Here is a 14,662-nt window from a genome sequence, read left to right as displayed (position 1 = left end):
TCTCCTTTTTCTGGGATAAATCATAATTTAATATTTGGCTGGTCTTTCGAAGATTAGATTGTCTCAGGGCTAAACAATAATATTTCTGTTATTATCATGACATGCAGAGTATCTTCAGCTCTTACTGCAGTGGCAGTTCAGTGCTTTCAGCTATTGAATATAAGCTACTTTCTACAGTCAGTTGTATTAAGGTTAAACTTCCAATCATGGAATCATTAATGCTGGAAAAGACCTCTAAGATCATTGAGTCAGGCATTAACCCAGCACTGCCAAGTCCACCACTAAACCATGTCCCCAAGTGCCATATCTACACATCTTTTAAATACCTCCTGGTGACGCAACCACTTCCCTGGGCAGCCTGTTCCAGTGCTTCAACATCCAAACCCTTCAACTTCCCTTTCCACTGGCAAAAGTTGTCCTTGTTCCATGAGGTCCCAGAAGGAAAGTCTATATTATTTTTTTTATATTAATATGAAAATAAATAATGCCTCTTCAGGCAGTTGTGTACCATTTTGGATATTATCCAGGTTTTTATAATTTTGAAGAGTCTGAGTAAAAACAGCAAGAAAAGCTGGAGATATAAGAAACATGGACTGAAATAATCAATAACTGGCCTTTTTAGGATCTAGGGAATAAAAGATTCAACAAAATATATGATTAATTTTAAAATGTGTTGCTGTAGAGATGAAGGGAACAAGCAGTTCTTCATGAACTCAGAGAAGAGTAAATGTGAAAAAAGTGTTGCTTGGGTTATGTTTTTAAAAATTTTTTAAGTGTAAGAGTGTTCAACACAGGAACATGTCAAAAAAGTAAAAGACTCATTGTCATGAGCTAAACATAGATAAGGCTATAGTTTAGTTCCTTGATTTTTTTTTTTAAAGAACAAATTACATTGTTCTGTTACAATGTTCTAACATTTCAGGGTAATAATTTGAATCTTTTGAGTAGAGCAATAAAAGTAGGCCAGCTCCATGTATACAAACTGGTAAGAAAGCCCAGTATTTCCTTCCATTTTCTGTCTCCATTATGATTTGAATATAGGTCACTGTTTATGAACAGGTTATTTACTGGTTACTGCTGACTTTTCCCAGGAAAAGTCTATTTAAACAGGGGTTTTAAGCAAATCCCCACCTTATAAATTGACAAAGTAGATAAAATCAATGAAATAGCACTAGCAATCTTATTTTACCTTGTTTGCTGAGTCATTTTAATACATTACAGAAATAAATGGGTCAAAATTAATGCTGTGTGTAGAATGAACAAGTCCACTGAAAACTTTAATTTCCCATTCTTTTGCCTTCTTTCAAATTGTCCTGTTGTATAGGATTTAGGAGTATCCATGAGCTCCCATATCATTATTGGTTGTGTTGCTCAAATGGAGTAAAGACACTGTGTCTGTTTTTTGTTGAAGCAATTTGTTAGGTGTTGTACAAGGAGGAGATGATTGTGGATTTTTTCACTTGCTAATGGAGCAGTACTTCTTAGGATCCACAATCTGCCCACTGAAGAATAGCTTTTGGGAGAAGGAGGTGCATGCTTAGTTTATGAGTTTATTTTGTACTTAAATATTGTGCAGCTATTGCTTCTCATTGCTTCTCCTCAGCATTCTTACCTCTAGATTTCTCTGTAGGAAATTCAAGGCATGTAGGGATGTGTATGGACATGTAGCACCTCATCATGAGTACAAGGTTACAGCAACATTGCTTGCCTGATTCCAGTTGGGAATTGCTTCCAGTTGGCAACATACAGAACAAACTCTTGCTAGAGAATATGTAAGTCAAATAAAAAAGGAAAGAAAGAAAAATTTATGCACGGTTTCTAGCAATACTGCCTTTGCTTGTAACCCAGGATAGCTCCATTGTGGAAAAATTTCATTCAAGAGGTCTGTAAAAGTCAGAAGGTGTCTTCTTACACTTGCTGTTGGCAGGCCGTAAAGTGTGCCAGTCTAGAGCTACAGTTCTTCTAGCCTCAGACCAAAAAGTCTTTAGTAATACAGTGCCTACAAGGACCTTCCCAGCAGGTGTAGATCATCTTAGTCTGTTGGGCAGACTTCTGCTTCAGTTGATTGTGTGCTCTGAGGTTTGTATCTTGCCTTTTTTGCACTGGATATGTTGTCTGTTACAGTACTCACAAGTACTATTCATATTGCCATTCTGTGTGTGCAGAGTGCTGCTCAAAATGAGCCCCAGCACTTACTTTAACTTCACGGCTCAGGAGAGCAAACACTGCTGATGCCAAAAATAGCTTGTAGCCAAAACAAGTGTACTCAGAACAATGGTGATAGATGTTCTATTCTTGGGATAGTTAGAGTCAGAAATCATTCTGACTAAAAAAGGAAAAGTTATGTTCCTTGTGTTTTCTTGTCCATATGTTGAAACGTGTAGTACCCATTGATCTATAAAACAACTTCTTCACCATAAATGCGTATTCTATCCCAATTATGGCACTGAGTATTTCAGAAGAAGTTGGCACACATGTGACATGTGGTCTGCAGTTAGTCTGTTGGAGCCACATACTGTGTGTGAGTAGAGTTAACTTTATGGAGGATTGTAAATTCCAAAGTTGCAGTTCTAGCCTAATACACAGGAGTAGGTTGAGTTTTGTGTATCACTTGTGTAGACTGTCAGCATAAGTGGAATTGTAGAGAAGTTACAGGACACTGTGTTATTAAAATCATCTGGGACAAGTAATTTTTCCAAATTTTTTGTAACCTCAATATTTTTTTTTTGTTCTGTGAAAGAAACTAGTATATTATAAAACTGTACAGAATCTGTTTTGGAGGGAGGGGTTGTTTGGACTGGCTTTTTGTTTTGTTTGTTGTGGTTTTTTAATTCACTGGCTATCATGTTTCCCTTAAAGAAACAAACAGAACACCAGCCACTCAAAGCACTTAATAATGTTATGAATTTTCTGATTTTGAAGTTGGAAGGGCTACACTTGATGCAGTGTCTGCTTAATTGCCTGCTAGTATTGGGTGCATAAAATGGTCTTTCAGTACTTTTGTGTTTTTAGTTCTGCTGATTGATTGCTTTGAATAGACATGTGCACAGCACCACGGGATCAGCACTCTTGTATTCATGCTTACACCTTAACCAGTACACAGAGGGCTTTCCAAATAAAGGCCCAAAATAACACATAATGACTGTATCATGTTTGAGTTGTTTTTAGCAGCATTACTGAACATGCTTCTAAAAAGTTATCATTGTACAGAAAAGCAATAAATTTTGTAACTCTTCTTAGAACTAAGGTATTGATGCATATTTAAATATATTTTATTTTCAAATGGCATGAATATTTTCACAGTAATTATTTTTTTAAGAAAAGCTGTCAGCAGTTGCTTTCTATGCTGTTAAAATGCTTGAATTTTAATTTCGGGATCCTAGCCTGCATAAACTTATGTTGAAGCTACATTAAACACTTTGAAGTTTTTTTACATCTATGCTCAATGGTCATAAGCATGTGAGAAAGTGACGTCAGCCAGAAGTAGACCCTGTCCAAAGAATACCTGCCTTTTTTCAGTTTTTCCACTCTTACTGTTTCCAAGGGCAAAATAAATGAAAATTTTGGAAAATCAGATATTCAGAAAATAATTTTGTTGTTTAGGAAACATAACAAAAACAATGCTCCTGGTGCAGGCGTATGAATTCCTGGAGGTTTTGAGTATTCATGGTTGCACCTGTAGGAGAGCACCATTTTCACATTTTACACATTTTACTGTTGTTTTTATCTCTTATCTCCTTCTTGTAGTAGTGGTTCACCCAAGCATCAGATCCAGCTTAATCTATATTCCCCCTATTCTGAAAATGGCCAGGCATTTTCAGTTCAGGTAGCACTGCATATCAGAGCTCTCACTTTTAGCCACCTGAAGGGGATGAACTCTGCTAAATCTAGACACAGCATGAAGCCACTGTCTTGTCTTGTGGATCCTAGTGGGGTTTCGTGACCAAGTTTCCAGTAATTTTACCTCACCCAAGGATGGAATTAGTGGCACAAACTGGCAAAAGTGAAGTCCATAACCTGTATTCTAGATGATCACACAGTAGGAAAAAAAAAGTCTCCTAATGGTCCTTCGTTATCCTCTTTTAAAGCAGGCAGAACTTTTCTGTTCAGCAATGAACTCCTAATGCTTTAAAACACCATCTGTTTCTTTAAGGATGCCTCAGTCTGATTGTCATTCCATCCCTGTTTCCACAGCCTGTGCTAAAGAGATGCCCTCATTCCAGTGCGCTCCCTGCTCAAAAAGTAGGGAACCGTTTCCCTCCTTCTCTTGAAATATGCCAAGAAAAATGATGGAGTAGAGTGGCTTGCTTCACTGTTGTACTAAAGCATTAACTTTGTGCCAGTCTGGATCAAACCATACTCTAAAAGTTTTCCTATCTTTTTTGAAGTTAATTTCCTAATAAAATTCTATGTGCCAGAATAGATGTTTGTATAAAATGCAAACACCTATTCTGGCACATACAGATTTTGGTCACCTTGAGCTCTCTGCCTCCTCACTGTTATTTCAGCAAAACAAAAAATTTGAATTTTGATCCAATGGTACAAAAGTTAATGGCATCTCAGTATAACTACCTCTTACAAATCTTCCTCAAACTTAATTTGTCTTGACGTCTTCATGTGGGCGGGGCAGGCCACTTGTTTGCCTGCTGTAACTTTGTACCTTCCTCTGCACAAGCTGGTTGAAAATCCAGTGAAAATGGCCTTTTGAGAGTTCCCTGGGCAGAAGTCAAGTCCTGAACACACCTATTTTGCTGTTTACACCTAGCAGAATGGCCCACAGCCTCTGAGTCCTGCAGCTGGATCTGAGACAGATCTGAGAGACATGAAATCACTTTTGTGTTTTGTAAGGAAAGTCCTGTTAGTTCTACCAGAAGATGGAGCTCTCTGCACTCAGTTTGACTGGAACATTCCTTTTTTTTCCTTAGTATTCTAAAAGGTGTTTTTACAACAGTGTTTGTACTTACAGAAAAGTCCCTTTCAGCTATGGTTTCCATTTTTCCATAATGCCTGTGAATTTTTTGAGAAAACTTAACATGAAGAATCATTAATTCCTGAGTGCTAAAACATGAAACAGCAGAAATCTTAGGTTTAGATTTAATTTTAATTAACGGGGAAAATGCACTAACAGTTTGCACTGGGTTCTTGATGGATGAAATTACATGGTGTTTCTGTAAATTTTGTTAAGCACTGAATTATGCACAGATTCTTTTTCATACAATATAAAGACTTGTTAAACTACAACTACTTCGGAAAAGAGGGTATAAGGAAAACATTTGGTTTCAGATGGTTACATGCAGCAGATGTTCATATCTAAAAGAATACTTTGATATATGTAAATGTGAAGATAGTCTTTCTTATTAGAAAAATGTATTACTTCCTCATGAACTTATGCCATCTCAGGAGATGACCATTCCTATGTAAAATTACTAAGTTAGAAATTAATAATTTTGTTTCTATTTGATAAACTTTGTTCATTTACAGCAACAGGTTCTCTTTTTACTGTGTCCAAAGGATGGAAAATGCTACAGCAATATGATACAACCCATTGTTGACTGATGAAGGATGAAGCTGGTACAGAACTTTCTTAGTGGTATTTGAAGGGTGAAATACATCTTTGGAAATTGATAGATTTTTTTCATCACTTCAGTTTGTCTCCTCTGATTAGAGCTAGTGACTTCTCTACTTTTAGCAGCCTTCTCCTATCTTTGACTCATTAATAGCAATGAGTCTTGCTTTTGCTAATGCAGCTATGTTTCTTCAATGTGCCTGTCTCCAATCTGAGGGGATGCCCAGCTGATATTATAAATGGGGAAAATGCACTGATTGTATTACAGCTATGTGCTTTGGGTTGAGCTTGCAATCTTAAACCAGCATTGCTTTATTCTGTTCTCTATTCATCATCCAGGGATAATTGTTTCTAATTGATTTATGTTCAAGTCCTCTGTTTCTCTAAATAACCAATCTTTTCATGTCCAGTTATTTGAGTTCTTTCTCCAGATTTTCTTATAACTCTCTACAATATGGAGAGAATCATGATTGCTAGGCTGTGCTCCCTTGTAATAGCTTTTGTAGTGCTCACACTAATCTCTAAAGCAACTGGATTCCTGAAGCATCCTAATTACCATCTCTGGAGGTGAAGTAGAGCTTGTTGTTGTTATGCCGTGCTAACCTTTGAGTGTGTTAACATGACACTCCAGTGGGTCCTCAGAAATATCCCTCTCTAATGTACAGCCCTACATTCCAGCGCTGACTAGGAGTTACCTCACACTGTATGCTCAGCCACTTCTGCTTCCACTGTCCACACTGCCCATGCTCTACCCTTCCCACACTGCTTATCTGTGTTCTTAAAGGGCTACCTAACCACACACACTGTTTTGGAGCTGTGATACTTTATATGCGGAAAAGGGAACACAGCCACAATTGAGACTTGCCTTGCTTCTGCTGAGCTGCTCTGGGAGTTCAGAATGGTGTCTGGTCCAGCTGGTCAATCTGTCTGTCTTTTGCAATGTGTTCAATAGTTGTGTACTGTGGTATTAAAATGTGGCTTAATCAGGGAATGGCTCAGAGGGTTGGGTAGGACTGGCGGGGAGGGAGCTGCACATGGTTTTTATTGTGCATGTCTTTTGACCACTGCTAAGTTTGGTTACTAAGTAAGAGAACCTATGCAATCATGATATCTTTGATGTAATATTTAACTCTGGGTGTTTTTCAACCAGCTTTTCAAATGCATGGCTCTTAAATTCTGTAGTTATTTTGCAGTGACCACAGCTGCATTATATAGCAGGTTAACAAAGCCACGGAAGTATTTCTAGTAAGAAGAAAGAAGTTGGCCTAAGTCCTTCATTTTTAAAACTAAGCTGTATTGCTTCTTTCCCAAATCACTGATCTATCACCAGAATGGCAGTTTTACAGCCACATTTGTTAGGAAATTTGCTTACTACACTGTCTACAAATATTGAAAAACTGCTATACTATGCAGCTGAGGACATACATTTTTAAAGAACCCAATCACACACACAAGAGAAATGTCACAGATGTACAGTAGTGGATCCAAAAAACTACCACTTTCCATATTGTGGATATGAAAAGTCAGAGAAACAGCAATTAGTGTGTGTCCCTCCCCTCCCCACCCCAACAATCTGTATTCCTGTAGCATTAGCCAGATGGATCCATTACTGAGAAGTAATGGGGATACCTTTTTGTGGATCAATCTAAAAGCTGAAAGGTGTAAGCATTTAGAAAATCCTGGTGCTCCTGAGCTGGTACTAGAAAATTTTGCTTGTAATTTCCCACTGATATAAGTTGCTAGTTTAGATAAGGACTAGCATTTCAAGCACTGCCTGGCCTAAATTTGGTTTGAGCAAGACTTAATCTGCAGTGTTTGTGATCATGGGCAAGTTTCAGCAGACCTTTTTAGCACTGGCCTTGGAGTCCTAGAGGTGTTTCTTTTGGAGAACAAGTGTCTGTTTAACACTGTATATTTGGCCATTTCACTTTTCTTGCATTGATCCCATCAAGGTGCCTCATCACTTTTTGCATCTGTCTTATCAGCACACAGAAGTTTGGTTTTCCCCTTTTCTGTGTAAAATGCAAAGAATTTGCTTTTTTTTAATTTAGTACCTCATCCTGGGAAGTGCATGTCACAAACCAACTCCACCTTCACCTTCACCACCTGCCGCATTCTGCACCCCTCCGATGAGCTCACACGAGTCACGCCAAGGTAAGGGATTCCCGTGATGGCAAAGCCTTCAGCTCTATCAGAGTTTCCCCTCTAAGCAAAAGCAAATGCAGATCAATAGCATAAGCATAGGCATTGACTGCAGTAGTGAATTACAACACACCCACCAATTATTCCTCCTGTTTTGAGTTACTGCAGCTGGAATTTGGGAGGCATGTGTGATGTTTTAAAAAGCCAAAGTTCCTTAAATTTTGTTGTCTCTAGTTAAGATATTGCAGGATCAGAGGTAACTATATTGGCTTCTGATTTCCAAACTGGGCTACTCCTCATCTTAGACTAGTTGTAGTTGTCATATGTGAATGCACAGGATGTAATCGCCTACCGAAAAAGATGAGAGGCTTTTCCAGGGAGGAAGTTTAAATATTTCCTCTCAGAAAAAAAAAAAAAAAAGGGATGTGCAGTTTAAGAAATCCAGAACTACGTGAGGAATGGAGAAGGACAAAAGCCTTAACTGGAAACAGGGAGATATCTACTTTGTTTCTTGGTGTAATTGTTGGAAATGAATTCATAGTTGCCAGACTGAAAGTAACAAGCTGGTGAAGCAATAGCAATTGGCAGTACGAACACTGCATGCCCCCAGAAGGCATTCTGTGGCCTTATGGAAGGTGATCTGAGAACCAGAGGTGGGTGGTATAAATTTCATACCTAAAGAGGAAACTTTCCTCCCATTGCAAATCAGGGTTTACAGAATGTTCTTTTCTGTTTATAAGGACAAGGTCTCATTGCTTTCTGTGCCCCTTCCAGCTCCCCTGTGGGAGTGTACCACTGTGCAGGTCCCCCTGCAGAGGTGTTGTGCCTACGCTTGTTTAGACATGAGATAGGCACTGACTGCCTGTGAATGGCATGGAAAATAAGGGTGTTGAACATGAAAACCTGTTAGGTGGAAAGGAAATATATGGTGTTTAAATGTGGCTTTTTTGCTTCACTTTCTGAACTAAGTTAGCGATTAGTGGCCTGGCTGGTCTTTCTTTACTCTTTTCTGTCTTTTTCTTCGGCACAATTACTGAAGGGATCCTCTTATATGGCTGCAGTTCTATTTTAATTTTCTTGTTATTGTTGAGTTGCTGTCAGTTGAGATCATAATAAACTCTTTGCGTACAACATCTAACAAATCAGTCAGAAAAGATAGCCAAATGCAGTGCATTTTCAGCTGCCTTAGTTAAATGGAAGTTCATCATTCGTTCAGGAGAACAAAGAGCAAAACAAACAAAATTATGTTTTCAGCAGATGTTTAAGGAGCTCCTCCTTACCAACTATAAATGATTCTTCACAGGTCATGTGAGGAGGACGAGAAACTGCGTTATGTCTCGTTGTGATGAGAGGAGGTGTAGGGCAGACACTGTGACCCAGCGTGGTCGGGGGTGAGCAGCACTGCCAGCAGCATCTGTGTTGGCAGGGTCATGTACAAGGAATGCTAGTGTGTGTGGCACCAGCTAACCCCAAGAGATTTGGCATTTTCCTACCTGGTTGCATTTTAACCTGTGCTACCCCAGGTGTTGCTCTAACCTGACTAAATTTCATCCAGCTAAATGAAATGCTCCTTTATTTGTTTCTCTTCTCAGTCTAACTCTGAGACCATCACTGGGCTGAGCTGCTGCTTTGAGTCTGTTTCTGCAATGGTGTCCAGGGCACCCTGTGGTGTTGGTCAGTTTGATGGGGAAAATATTTCCCAGTTAAAGCATTTCCAGAATGATCCAATGGAAAAAAAGGCAACATCTGCAACTGCTTTCTTGCAGGGATGGCTTGGATTTTATTTGCACTGTAATGTATAACTGTGCTGAAAAAATAGTAGAAATACTAATCTACATGCCTGTGCAACTGAAATCTGTATCTGGAAAGAGTGAAGCTCTCTAAACTGTTGGAGTGCTATAATTTTCATCTTGTGACTAGAATATCTTGGATGCCTGGTAATTAACACCATATGTCTGGATTTCTGAAATGTATATGGTCATACCTTGTAGTAAGTCAGTTCATGCAGTAACTTCTCTTTCTTTTCTCTCCCTCATGATTCTCCAGACTTCTGTATTCTGTATTTAGCTGTATGGGAGATGCACCACAGTGGCAGTCACTGCTTTTTAGTTCCCCTGGAATCAGAACTATGAGGGTTCAGCTTTAATCAGTGCTTAAGAGAAGAATTGTGAACTAACTCCTTTCCACTCAGCCTTGCCTTCAGAGTGGGTGTGCTGCTGCAGTGGGCGTGCACAGCCTCCTTAGCTGTGCTGGGAGAGATCCTTCTCCCTGCTGCTGCCTCAGCCCAGGCAGAGAGGACAGGACATCAGGATGTGCCTTAGCTCATCTGCCACCTGCAGTGACAGCCACAGCACACACGGGGGTGCAAGGAGACCCAGTCCAGAGCCACTTAGCAAGGCTGCATTTCTGATTACATCTGCCGGTTTTCTCAAATAAGTTTTTCACTACAGTATACCAGGAGGAATATATGGGATTCCTCTTGCTGAATTGCAACTGCAATTCAACTTCCTCAGTTTCACTTGCTTATGGTAAAGGGTGGTACAGTTCCAAATCATTGTTAGAGATCATGTTGGTTAGATCCTATTTTAGCCTTGGAAAGAAGACATGACTTGACATTTCATAGCATCAGGCTAATATTTTCTTAATTAAAAGTGCCTTAAAGATATGCTGATTTTTAGACCAAGGGACTAGAGTTTCCAGTGTTATGTGAATTCATGTCACCTGCTCACTGTAAGCCATGGATCTAGTTGATGTTCTAAGCTCATCAGAAGCTGCAGGTCAAAGCATTCCAGGATGTCTAACCTGATGTGCACAGTAGTATTGGCTACACAGAACTCATTAATGTAAGGTGAAATGAGACTGAAAATTCCAGCCAAGACACCACCTCAGCCCCTTTTGTTCATATGGGCAAAAAAGATGTAATTTAGTCATTGGCCAGAATCTTCTCTTGACAATCCAACCAGATTATCTCAAAGTGGCTCTTGGAAATGCTTTTCTTGGTGCAGAGAACCCCACTTAAGTTAAAGTCGCACATTTTGGCTGAGCCAATCCAACAGCATGGCTCTGCTGAAAGGGGAAGATTCCACTCTCTCCCCTGTCCCCTCCCTCTCAGCTGCTTAGTTTTCCCACTGTCCTGAACTGGCTTTACTTTCTGTCTGACTCTTTGCTGAGTGTCTTCTACTTGTTAACCTGGCAAGGTGAGGGAGTAGATTTCCTTCTTTGAAGGAAAATGGTGAGGTCACATCAGTGAATCCTTTGTTAGCATCAAGTGTTGCATTGGTCAAGACTCTTTACATGTCATTAGAGGGGATGAATGCATGTTTAGGAGATATTACTGTGGATTTTTTTTAAATTTTTTTTTAAATTTGTGTGTGTGTCTACTTGTGGCAAAGACCATAATTTGCCCGTGGTTAGAAAAAGTTGGATTTTTTTTTTTTTTCTGAAGGTACTGGAGCTCTTGGGATTCTCTCAAACAGCCATGAATTTGGAGTGTCATAGATATCCCACATGCCTTGTTTCTGGAATAACCAAGTACACCATGCCTTAGTGAATGAGTGTTCAGTTCTGTGTGCTCAGAAGGGGCACTAAAAAGTAAATGTCTTGTTTACACCATTGGTCCAGTCTCCCACATTTCCTTGTTTCTTAGAAGCAACTTGTTGTGATCAGGAAGAAAAGGTGAAGGTGTTGATCACAAACCTGTAAATAGTTTATCAGGAGAAATGTGGTGCTGGGTGTTGGCAGTGGCATTAATCCTGTGAGACTGGGCTCTGAAGTGTGCAAAGCAGAGATGTGTTTTGTGAGATCTGATGGTTTTGCACTTGTAATCACATTTGTGGGCGGCTGGGAGCTTCAGTGTCCTGTTCACTCTCCAAATGGATAAAAGGCCCTGCTCAGAGTTAAAAGTCTTGCCTACAGTAAATTTTAATTTTCTAGTGGAGAGAATAATTTGAGTGCTCCTTTGCTTTCAGCCTTAACGCAGCACCTACTCCAGCTTGTGGCAGCATTAGCAGTCTGAAAGGCACCCCGGTGGCCACTCCCTGCACTCCCCGGCGTCTGAGTTTGGCCGAATCCTTCACCAACCTCCGGGAATCCACGACAACAATGAGCACGTCCCTGGGGCTGGTGTGGCTGCTGAAGGAAAGGGGCATCTCAGCAGCAGTGTACAATCCACAGAGCTGGGACAGAGCCAGCAGGAGCACCCTGCTGAACACGTACTCCCCAAAAATGGCAATCATTCCTTCCACTCCACCAAACTCACCCATGCAGACACCTTCTTCTTCCCCTCCATCTTTTGAGTTCAAGTGCACCAGCCCACCTTATGACAACTTCTTGGCTTCGAAGCCTGCTAGTTCAATCTTGAAGGAGGTGAGGAATAAGAAGAACATCAGGAACAGCGAGAGCCAAACTGACGTGTCTGTTTCCAACCTTAATCTCGTGGACAAAGTCAGGAGGTTTGGTATTGCCAAAGTGGTGAGTTCAGGGCAAACGTCAGCTGCTCCTTTAACTGAGGACCAGGGACCTCTTCTCTGTGGGGCACAGGGACCAGTGAGGGCCCTTGTTCCTGGAGGCCTGGCACCTGACGGCCTCCCCTTGGGCTGCCCTGCCGTGACCAGTGCCATCGGGGGCATCCAGCTGAACACTGGCATCCGAAGGAACCGGAGCTTCCCCACCATGGTGGGTTCCAGCATGCAGATGAAAGGCCCAACGTCCCTCACTTCGGGGATCCTCATGGGAACCAAGCTCCCCAAGCAAACTAGCTTACGATGAAGGACTTTATTTTTACAGCTAGTCTTTTTAAATGAAAATACTCGGATTCTTTCTCCAATTTCCTTTCCCTTTCCCCACCACCCCTTCATTGCCTCTTGAGTTTGACAAATCAACTTTGTGCCTAATGGGAGAAATGTGTAAACTTTGTATAAAATGTGTAAATATGTACCAGATCTATTGTAACTAATTGGATTATTTTACTGTTCAATCGAGTGCAAAAGGCTCTATGTTATGATTGCTGTATTAAGGTTAACTTGCTAACCTTTTGAAAAGGTTTTTTTTTAAGATGCACTGAAAAAAAGAGAAAGAGCAAAACCAACAAAAAATAACTTGACTAGAAAAACGTGAATTCTGTAGCTAGCCTAACTTGAGTCAAAGGTGCATGGGAAGCTATTGAATGTGTTATGTGAGACCTCTCATTACATCACTTGAAGCATGGGAGCATTTGTGCTTCGTTAAATACTGAAAAAAAGCACTCAGTTTAACATATGGTAGTTTTAATTTTGCCTCTGTAGATGAGTTGAGCTGAGTTATTGGAGTGCCTGGCTATTATGCCTGAATGGATGAAACCTTACTTTTTTTTTTCCTGTTCTGCATTTGCCTCCTGCCCAGGATTTATAAACTTGAACCAATACTGTGTTGAGGTCAGCAGGCCTACTGGGTACCTGGGATATTGACATATTCCTACCACAGCTGTTTCCTTTGGCACACCTACACTTTGTGCAACTTCTTTCTTTGTTGTTCTTTTGTTCTGTTTTGTTTTGTTCTTCAGTGCTGCACTGGATTGTGGAAGGGAAAATGCTTTACTATGTGTTGCTGCCACTGAATCATGCTTTGTCAGTGCGCCCAAAGAAAACAGTTTTCACAACTCGCGAGGTAAACATGGCAGCGACTTCCTAGAAGTCCCAGTTGCGGAACAGATCGACAGATAAGAATGTTATAAAAGAACATGTAGCAAAACCAGTGTTAGGAAAGGTGAGTCCTTGAACCTCAGCAGAGAACCACAGAAAACATTTAGTAACGGAATGGTACAGGCGGGAAAGAGCAGCTTGCAGCCCTCGTGCTGATCTTCGTGTTTCATGCATGTCAGAGACCGTGGCCTTGTGAGCAGGGTGAGAATATTCTCCACCATAGGAGAATATTTTTTTCAGAGAAACCTTCTTCATCTAAAGTCAGACCCTAGGACAGGTAAAAGTAGGGGAAATGCTTTATTTTCCCAGTGTTTTTAAAATCAGGAAAATTCCTGCCATACACACATATAACCCCTACTTTTCAGAAAGGAAACATAAGACCTCACGCAACCTTTAGTTGCCAGGCAATCCTAATTATATCACAGTTTTTTCTCTGTTTCTCCCAACCTTCTGCTGGGTGCTTGTAGAAAGAGTTGCAATACCTTGGAACTGGAACAGACTGGAGGGAGCTTGTTTCTAGAGTGGAGCTCAGACATAAATATTTTTTGGAAGAGGGGATGGAGAGGATCAAAGCAGGGAGGGTTTAGCATCCACTTTCTTTTCCTTGCACTTCTTGTGGCATCTAAAATCAAGCTCCCTGTTTGTCGCCATTGTCACACTACACGTAATTGCCGTGAATTGCCATTTGTACCAGACTGTTACTAAATTATTAGCACTGATAATTTCTTGTACAAATGAAACTGTCTTTTAGTCTTTGTGACGAGAGATAGGTGGGTGGTTTGTTTCTTTCTGAATGAAGTAGTTATTGCAGTAGTGCTATGGACACTAAGGATATTTTTTGAGAAAGAAAAAAAAACACATCGGTCAGTTACAGCATGTGTTTGAAGACTTCTATTTATTCTATGAACTTACAATGTTTTAGTAAAATGCCATCAGCTCTGTTTGCTGTTGTATGTGTGCACTTATTGCAAGTAAATTTAAGTATCTTTTTATTTGAATGTATCTTAAACCAGTAGATAGAATAACAGTTGATTCTGACAAAAAGTCATGGACTTAATGGACCATTTTATATACCCAGAGGAAGAAAGCAATACCATAAGAGAACTCAAAGTGTAGAAGGTAATCATGCAATTGGGAACTATTATTTAGCCTTTAAATAAGCTGTAGGAGCTGTCCACCCACCAGAGAAAGCAACTGTAACACATCAGAATGATGGAATTTAATTTTTTCTTCACTAATATCAATAAAATAACAGAAAAGTTGCATTGTTGTGTGT

General features: G+C 40.1%; 1 protein-coding gene across 4 annotated transcripts in view; it reads left to right on the top strand.

Moving 5' to 3' along the window:
* TRAK1 (trafficking kinesin protein 1) overlaps positions 1 to 14,651 on the top strand; it is an 81,538-nt gene extending 66,887 nt beyond the window's left edge. For all 4 annotated transcript variants that reach the window (XM_026792679.2, XM_026792678.2, XM_005485834.4 and 1 more), the window contains 2 exons: positions 7,618 to 7,720; positions 11,677 to 14,651. In XM_026792679.2, the coding sequence (XP_026648480.1) occupies positions 7,618 to 7,720; positions 11,677 to 12,475 (902 nt within the window). In that variant the 3' untranslated portion in view covers positions 12,476 to 14,651. The remainder of the gene's footprint in view (positions 1 to 7,617; positions 7,721 to 11,676) is intronic.
* The last annotated feature ends 11 nt before the right edge of the window (positions 14,652 to 14,662 follow it).

The sequence above is a fragment of the Zonotrichia albicollis genome, chromosome 1 (genome assembly GCF_047830755.1).
Source record: "Zonotrichia albicollis isolate bZonAlb1 chromosome 1, bZonAlb1.hap1, whole genome shotgun sequence".
NCBI lineage: Eukaryota > Metazoa > Chordata > Aves > Passeriformes > Passerellidae > Zonotrichia > Zonotrichia albicollis.
This window is presented reverse-complemented; position numbering and strand designations above follow the sequence as displayed.